Here is an 8596-nt window from a genome sequence, read left to right as displayed (position 1 = left end):
ACACACACACACACACACACATATATATATATATATATATATATTTCTTGTATCTCCCCCAACTAGATAGTAAGAACTATGAGACCATGGACTTTGTTTCATCCACTGTTCTGTCCCCAGTGCCTGAAACGTTGCCTGGCATTTAGAAGGTGCTCAGCAAATGCATATTGAGTGAATGGACCCACCTTAAGAGGTAGGTACCATTATTATTGTCTATTTGTTGATGGAGGTTAAGTCACTTGACTAAAGTCATATAAGCAATAATTGAAGGACCTGGGCTCCAAAGCCAGGTCACTTTGACACCAAAATCCAAGTTCTAAGCCCTGATGCTATTTTGTCTCAGAGTCTAAGAGGCCTCTCTCTCTCTCTGTCTCTCTCTCTCTCTCTCTCTCTCTCTCTCACACACACACACACACACCTCTCTCACACACATACACACACACACACTCATAATTGTAAAACAATGCAGTCAAAGTAGCTGCCTGTGGGAAAAGAAATCAATTCACTCCTTCTGGGGGACAATCGACAGTAGCCAAAATTGGAAACTAACAATCCTTCTTCAGGAGTTTAATTGAATAAACAGGCATGAGGGGGAAATGTCACAAAAACAAGGATGCTTAACACAAAATTATTTATAATAGTAAAGAACTGGAAAGAACAACAAAGTCCCCACAAGGGAGTGACTGAAGTAGAGCAGAAATGAAGTGGAGTCAGGAAGTGACAGAAGATGATGCCTGATGTGATCAATTTTTCGCAAAGGAGCAGGAGGCAGGGCCATTTACTTAACACATGGGGCTGTGGATAAGGGACAAGCAGAGAGAGGTCTTGAGAGTGAGGAAGGTTTGGAAGGGCTATTGTGGGCAATGGGAGTGAAGCTCATCACGGAGAAGCAGAAAGACTGAGCGATTGTGTTGGCGGCCTGACTGAAGATGAAGACCATGAAAGTGGTGACATCTTGCACAGGCATGCCATTTTTGTTGTAGGATTCTAGTGTCATAAGAAGAAAGGGGATGGAGATTCTAACACATTGATCCATGCCAGGCTGGAGTTGTGCTGAGCATATGTGAGGGAATTAAAAAGTGCTGGAGTGAGCGATTGAAAATAATCTATCATGTGATACAAGCTGGGAAGAGAAGAAGAGAGGCCGGGAAAAGTGTGGTAGGCCAGGAGAAAATGCAGAGACGAAGGCAGACACCTTTGTGGTGTGGCAGGAGCAATGTATAAGGAACATGCCTGAGGTCAGAGAGTCAGCAATTTGTGTGTATGAGATTAGAAGTGAAGCAATTCCAGCTGTCATCATCTAGGAATTTATCTTGTGAATAACTGAAGAAAAGTGTCTAGAATGGGAAGGTCCAGAAATTGTGAGTAAAGTGTGGTAGTTGGGTCACTGATACGGGCACTGAAGCCTTTGTGGATAATGACTAAAGCTTGAGTGGAGACAAAAAGGTTAATGGGTGCCAAGCTGTGGAAAACAATGGGCTTGATAATACCGACTTTGTGCCGGTCATTTTACATAGATCCTTTCCTTTTACCTTCATAACAATCGGTGGTATAGATAAGGAGATTTGGAGAGTTCAAGGTCAATGTCCAAGTTTTGAGGAGTCCATTTGGCTGTGGATGCTGACTAGAGAACACGATGAGGCCGGGCGCAGTGGCTCACACCTATAATCCCAGCACTTTGGGAGGCCAACGTAGGTGGATCACTAGGTCGAGAGATCGAGACCATCCTGGTCAACATGGTGAAACCCCGTCTCTACTAAAAATACAAAAATTAGCTGGGCATGGTGGTGCAGCCTGTAGTCCCAGCTACTCGGGAGGCTGAGGTAGGAGAATTGCTTGAACCCAGGAGGCAGAGGTTGCGGTGAGCCGAGATCGCGCCATTACACTCCAGCCTGGGTAATAAGAGCGAAACTCCATCTCAAAAAAAAAAAAAAAAAAGAATACTATGATCAGTGAAGGGTCTGATTTTGAACCTGTTGAATTAAAGCTGTTGGCTGAATATCTAGGTGGAGACGTCTACAGGCATTTAGACATGTAGGGCTAAGTCTTGGCAAAAAGGCTGGAGTTGAAAGTATAGATTTCTGTGTTAAATGCATTGCGTTGATAACTGGGACCAGGGAGTAGCCTGAGAATGGAATGGAATGGGACGGAACAGAATGGAACAGAATGGAATGGAACGGAAAAGAGGAGCACTTTGGCATATGCTCAAATGTGGACAGTGGGGACCCAAGAAAAGCCAGAAATTTTTTAAATGTAGGCAATCATATTTTGGTAGATTGGAAAAGTGGCCATAGATTTTCAGCTCCTGTCTTCAAGAGTTAAGGACTATTTCCCACTCCTGAAATGTGGGCTGGCATTTTGACTTACTTTGACCAACACAAGGTGGCAGAATGATGTGCAAGTTCCTAACCTAGGCCTCAAGAAACCCTGCAGCTTCTGCTCCCTCACTGGAATCCCTTCCACCACCATGTGTGCAAACTTGAGTGAGCCTGCTGGAAGATGAGAGAGCACGTGGAGAGAGGGCCCAGCTGCTCTAGCCTTCCCAGCAGGGGCACCAGATACATGAGCAAGCCCAGCCCAGAAAAGCTGAGCCTGGCCCAGACCACAAAACCGGCCAGCTGAGCCCAGCCCAAACTGCTGATCCACAGAATCTTGTGCTAACTCACACAGTTGTTATTTTAAGCCACTAAGTTTAGGAGTGACTTGTTACATGGCAATAGATAACTGAAACACACATGGCCCAGAATCAAGGGGGACAACAGCTTAGACAAATACACAGAAAAGAGGTCAACTTATAGGAGTACTTGAAGGAGAGGTGTTTCCCAGGTTCAAAGATGTGATGGGGGCAGAAATCAGAGACCAGTGCTGGAAAGTGAAAGTTAACTATTAACAGTGGTTCCTTACAGAGTTGGGATGGGATGAGGTCCTGCGTACCCAATGTATGAGTTGCTTGAATAATGGTTGTAACAGCTTTATTGAGGATCGTGTAAATTTTTGAATAATTCAATATTTATGTTTTAAAAAACAAGTACTGATTAGAACATACAGGAGGCGATGTGGACTAATGGTTCAGGAGAGTAGGTAAACCAGCTGCATCACAATCAGCCAGAAAGTTTTATACAAACATTGAGCCCAGAGTCCCACCCCTGGATAGTATGATTCAGTTAGTGTGGACAAGGGCCAGGTGAGTTGTGTTCTTCACATAGTTCCCCAGGTATTGAGGTTGTCAGGGTGAGGAGAAAAGAGTTCTGAAGACAGAACCCCAGAAAATGTCTTTACTTAGGGTTCTGAAAGGAGAAAAATGATTTTCAAACTAAGCTTCTGTGGAAGACTAGAGTTCCAGAAACATTTACAATATGCATTTATAAAACAGCAATTTATACCACTTATTGCATGATTACTAAGTCCCAGGCAATATGATAAGCCCTTTATGTTTATTACCTCATTTATTTATTTATTTATTTATTTGAGACAGAGTCTAGCTCTGTCATCTAGGCTGGAGTACAGTGGCACAATCTTGGCTCACTGCAACCTCCACCTCCTGGGCTCAAGCGATCCTCCTGCCTCAGCCTCCCAAGTAGCTGGGATTACAGGTGTGTGCCTCCATGCCCAGGTAATTTTTTTTTTTTTTTGTATTTTTAGTACAAATGGGGTTTTACCATGTTGGCCAGGTTAGTCTCAAACTCCTGATCTCAAGTAACCTGCCCACCTTGGCTTCCCAAAGTACTGAGATTACAGGTAATAGTTGCCAGGCCTATTACCTTATTTAATATTCATAACACTCCCCCAATAAACTGTGGCCAGGGAGGAGAAGTAGTTTGTCCAAAGTTAGCTAAGCGGAGTCAGAATTTGAATGCAGGTCATCTAATTCCAAAGTCTTTCTGCTTTTGTATGTTTGCTTTTACAGGGGAAAATTATTTATTTATTTATTTGTTTGTTTGTTTTTGAGACGGAGTTTCACTCATGTTACCCAGGCTGGAGTGCAATGGCACGATCTCGGCTCACCGCAACCTCCGCCTCCTGGGTTCAGGCAATTCTCCTGCCTCAGCCTCCTGAGTAGCTGGGATTACAGGCACGCACCACCATGCCCAGCTAATTTTTTGTATTTTTAGTAGAGACGGGGTTTCACCATGTTGACCAGGATGGTCTCAATCTCTTGACCTCGTGATCCACCCGCCTCGGCCTCCCAAAGTGCTGGGATTACAGGCTTGAGCCACCGTGCCCGGCCGAAAATTATTTATTATATGGAATTAGCTCAACTTTAAGTTTTTATCCCATATATGTATTAGACCTTTGGAATATAACACTGTTTATTTCTAATGGAATCTAGACTGTGAGCTCATCTCTGGGAGGAAATTGTCTTTTCATCGCCTTATCTCCAGGGCCCAGGATGTAGTTCACACTCAATACATGTTTGTTGAATAAGAAAATGAATGTGTGGATTTGGGATCTGAAACAAAGTTAGTAGGTTTTGTTATTTTAAGTTTAATATTCCAATAATGTTAGCATTCTTCTCCACGGAGAGCACTACTCTTAAAAAGGCAGGTGCACTGGAGTCATGAGGTGGACAGCAGATTTTCTGGGGCTGTGCAAGGCAAGGTTGATGAAGAAACATAATTAACCAATTCAGACAATTTATTTCCCCGAAGAGGGCAATGAAAGGAAAAAAAAAAGAGGTGGATTCAGTTGCACCCATCTCCAGCAGGGAGACAGGACAAACTTGAATAGGTTTTACAGGCTGAAAAGAGATCACCAGTAGAGGCGAAGATGCAGATGGAGGAGACAGGTGGGATTAATAGAGGGCGAGACCCAGGGAAGGTGAGGAGAGGTCCTACGGGAACTGGTCTTGGGTAGGAGGGACACCTGTTCCTCTGAATCTAGGCAAACAAGGGCTATCAAAGATGCAGGGAGGTTTTTGGCAGAGTGAAGGGAAGGAGAGCACAGGAAGCAGGACTTCACGGAGATGAGAGTAGCCCAGTAAATGAAGTTTCTCTTCCAGCCCTCACCATCTAGGGTCATGGGTCAGGACATTTAACTCCAGAATTCTGCAGATCGATATGGGGTTATGAAACTTAAAAAAAAAAAAAAAACTACTATGTACGATCATAATAGTTTCATTTCAAAAGAGGGGTGGCATTTAACACACCAACCAAAGGTACAACGGGCATAACCTAGGAATAAATCTACTCAGCTTTATGACCAACTCATTCTGCTCTTTTTTTTTTTTTTTTCCATCTCGCCAGGGAGAATGACTCCTTCCTCCAGGACGAGTGCGTGGGGAGCGCGGCTCCAAACCGCCCACGCTGGCAGCAGCTCGCCATCCCCGCGGGGCGGGCGCGGAGCCTGGCAACACGAGGGCGCCGCTCCTGCGCCCAGACAACCGGCCCGGGCTGCCGTCCCGCTCCGCGGAGCAGGCAGCGACTCGCGGGGTCCGGGGCAGCCAGCGGGGCACTCCGCCCGGGGCCAGCCTCTGTCCCCGCCGAGGGCCAGCTGGGAGCAGACCCCGGTGGGCGCATGCCGGAGCCGAGGGCGCCCCTCCTCGCCCCGCCCGCCGGGGGCCCACCCCGGCCCCTGCCCCGCCCCTCCCGGCGCCTCCTCCGCGCCTTTTCTCGGGGTCCCCCCGCGGAGCGACCCTGGCGGGGCAGCTGGGGTGGGGGAGGGGTGGGGCAGAGGTGACAGCTCGCTGGCCCCAGTGCCCGGGTGCCCTCCTCACAGCTCTGCCCGGTGGATGTGGGGACACCACCCTCGCTCGAGCTCCAGTGCGCGTACCCGAGGCTCTGGGTCGCAGATGCCCGAGGGTCCCCGGGTGCCCGAACCCACCCTGGGGGTCGGGACGCTGGCGCCGGTCCTCGCCCCCGGAGGCCCGCTTCTCCCGCAGGAGAGCGAGGGTCAGCAGGCGCTCTCGCAGGGCCACCCTTCGGGCGCCCTACCTGTCGTAGCTCCAACGGCTGTAGGACAGGGTCCGGTGGCTGCTGACTCCCTCCATCGCCGCCTCCGGCTCCACTCGGGGCTCAGCGGGCGGCGGCGGCGGCGCTGGGCTCGGGGCTGGCTCGCTAGCTGCGGGCCGGGCCGGGGCGCGGGCGGAGGACTGTACCATTCGCCCCCCGGGGGGTGACCCCCCCCACCCTCCGGCTCTGCCAGTGGCGGGGACTCGCGACTGCGGGGACCCGGGCCCGTGAGGCCCCCTCCCCCGCGCTCGGGTCCCGCGGGGGCGCGGCTGCGGCAGCCTTGGGCGGCTTATTTATTTATTTCTGAGGTGTGCTCCGCGTCGCCATGACAACCGCTCCATCTTTTCCGGCGTCACTAGGGCACCGCCGCTTTCAAACCTTCCCGGGACTGGGGTTGCTAAGAGGCTGCTCCGGCTTCTGCTCGCCTGGGAGTCCCGGATCTGCTCTCGCCACTCAGGGCCCTTCTGCAGAGGCGACCTCCTTTCCGGCGTGGGAGTCTTCAGCTAACCTCCCACAATCAAGTCCCCCCCCTGCTCGGGAATGGGAATAGCCATCCCCCAATTTCCTAGATTTCCGCCATCTCCCCGCCCCTTCTTCCCCAGGGTGGAAGTCTTGAAACCACCGTCCCTTCCTCTCTTCAAACTGCCTCCCTCCTTACAGAGAATGGAAATCCACTCCTCCCTCCCTCTCTCCCGGGTGGATTCCCTCGGCTCTGCTATCTGGTCTATTATGGCCCTCTTGGGTTCCGAAGACCAAGCTCTGTAAACACTCCCATTTCTAGGCCACCTCGTTCTGTTTATGTCCCTTTGTGCTTTCTCTCCATTACTACTCAAAATCCTTTGGAAAAAGTCCGGGTGTCTTGGCTCAGCCAGGGGAGACTTAGTCTGACAGTGACCCAGGGAAGACTATGGCAAGAAGGCCCGCCTGGGTGGGGCGGTTGGGGCAGGGAGAGCTGGCGGGCGCCTTCTTGTCTGCCTGGCCTCCATTCCTTTCCCTTCCCCCACCTTAGGCTGATGGCTTTAGGGATTTACAGGTATAATCTTCTTGCAGAGGTCACAAGAGCCTAAGAAGGACCTTTCCGGCGGTTGCTGTGGGGTGGCTGGCTAACTTCACGCTAGGGTCAGGGTCGGGGTGGAGGTGCTGACGTTCCCAGGAGGAGTGGAGGGGGAAGTAGGATTTGTGCCACACTAATCCAAGGATCCTGACAACTCCTGTGAACTGGAGTTAACCCTGTGGGTTACAGAGGTTGCAACTGGCAGTGCACCTGTTGCATCCAGCCCACAATCACAGGGGAAAAATGCTTTTCATTGAATAAACTGACAACACTTAAAAATTGGGAGATTTAATTAATATATCTAGCTTTCTTGAAAACTGAGACTATTTGGCAGTGCTGGGCCAGTCTTCAGCATGGCAGGCATAAAGCACAGAAGTGGCTGTCCTCTGCCCCGGGAGCAGGGAATCTGTTGTTCTATAGGCCTCTGGCCCTAGCCGGCCAGCTTTTCTTACTTACATAACTTGCTTGGTCCTTATAGCTTTTAAGCTTGCCACTTGTGTGCAATACAGTCATCTCTATAGCCCTTGAAGTGCCCAACTTGCTCACAGAGCTACCCAAATGCATCATTAACCAATATTTACCAAGGGCTAGGTACTGAGCAAAATGCTTTATGTACCAGGCAGACACTGTTACTGCCCCTTGTGGAGTTTACAGACTGATGTGCAAGGACTGACTTCCCCAAAAAGCCAGTGTTGCTGAACCACATCTGGACGGTGAGGCTCTTGGCACACCCATGACCTTGGCAGTAGGGGACTGGAACTCCAGAATCAACTTGTTGCAACTGTGTGAAGCCTTATTTCATTGTTTAGGGGTAGAGGTCAGAGGCGAGCTTCCCTCTCTGGAGAAGGTGCAGGAGTTGTGGGCTCTCCCACAGAAACTGCAGGACCAGAGGCTACTGCTCCTGACTTGTCATAAGACAAGTCCTAAGGATGTCCCTTCTCCAGAGGACAGGCTCCATCCAGCAGCATTACCCCAGCCCAATCCTGCTGGCTCAGACCAGCAGTCACAGAGCCCTCCTGAGACTGACATTTGGCACTGGCTGCCAGGTGCCTGCAGCCTGCCTTGGTGAGGCCACTGCAGCTGCAAAAGCCAGTAAACCTGCTACTGGCTCTTAGAGCCTCCAACTCCAAATCCTGAAACCCTCTAGAAGTGCAAGCAAGAAGCCCAAGGCTGAAAGCTGTAGAGAAGCTATACCCCAGACATCCCAAGGAGAACTCTGGGCTAGGCAGTTGGAGGAGCCCAAACAAAGCCCCTATGTGTCATAGCTCCAGTGGCTGCAGGACAGGGGCCAGTGGCTGCAGGACAGGGGCCAGTGGCTGCTGACTCCTTTCATCACCGCCTCTGGCTCCACTCATGACGGGGGAAGGCTATGGCAAGACCTTTTGAGGTAGGACCTGTTGACCCTTATCAATGCCAGGAGCTGTGCATCAGCAATCTGTAGGAGGAGGACGTGTGGCAATGTTAAAGCATGGCCACAACATCTTTGCCATTCCTCTCGTTGAGAAGCAAGGTCTATGTTACCTCCCCTTTAATCTGGATGCTATGTAACTTCTGAGGTTAAATGATGAAAGGCCCTTCAACATCCCCTGTTCAC

At 50.2% G+C, this 8596-nt stretch overlaps 1 protein-coding gene across 2 annotated transcripts in view; it reads right to left on the bottom strand.

Annotated features, from left to right (window-relative positions):
- TUB (TUB bipartite transcription factor) overlaps positions 1-6112 on the bottom strand; it is an 87631-nt gene extending 81519 nt beyond the window's left edge. For both annotated transcript variants that reach the window (XM_032240654.1, XM_032240656.1), the window contains exon 1: positions 5931-6112. In XM_032240654.1, coding sequence (XP_032096545.1) covers positions 5931-6097 — 167 coding nt within the window. In that variant the 5' untranslated portion in view covers positions 6098-6112. The remainder of the gene's footprint in view (positions 1-5930) is intronic.
- Between the last annotated feature and the right edge of the window lie 2484 nt (positions 6113-8596).

Source organism: Sapajus apella, unplaced genomic scaffold (assembly GCF_009761245.1).
Source record: "Sapajus apella isolate SASKATOON/1434 unplaced genomic scaffold, GSC_monkey_1.0 scaffold47, whole genome shotgun sequence".
NCBI classification, from domain to species: Eukaryota; Metazoa; Chordata; class Mammalia; order Primates; family Cebidae; genus Sapajus; species Sapajus apella.
This window is presented reverse-complemented; position numbering and strand designations above follow the sequence as displayed.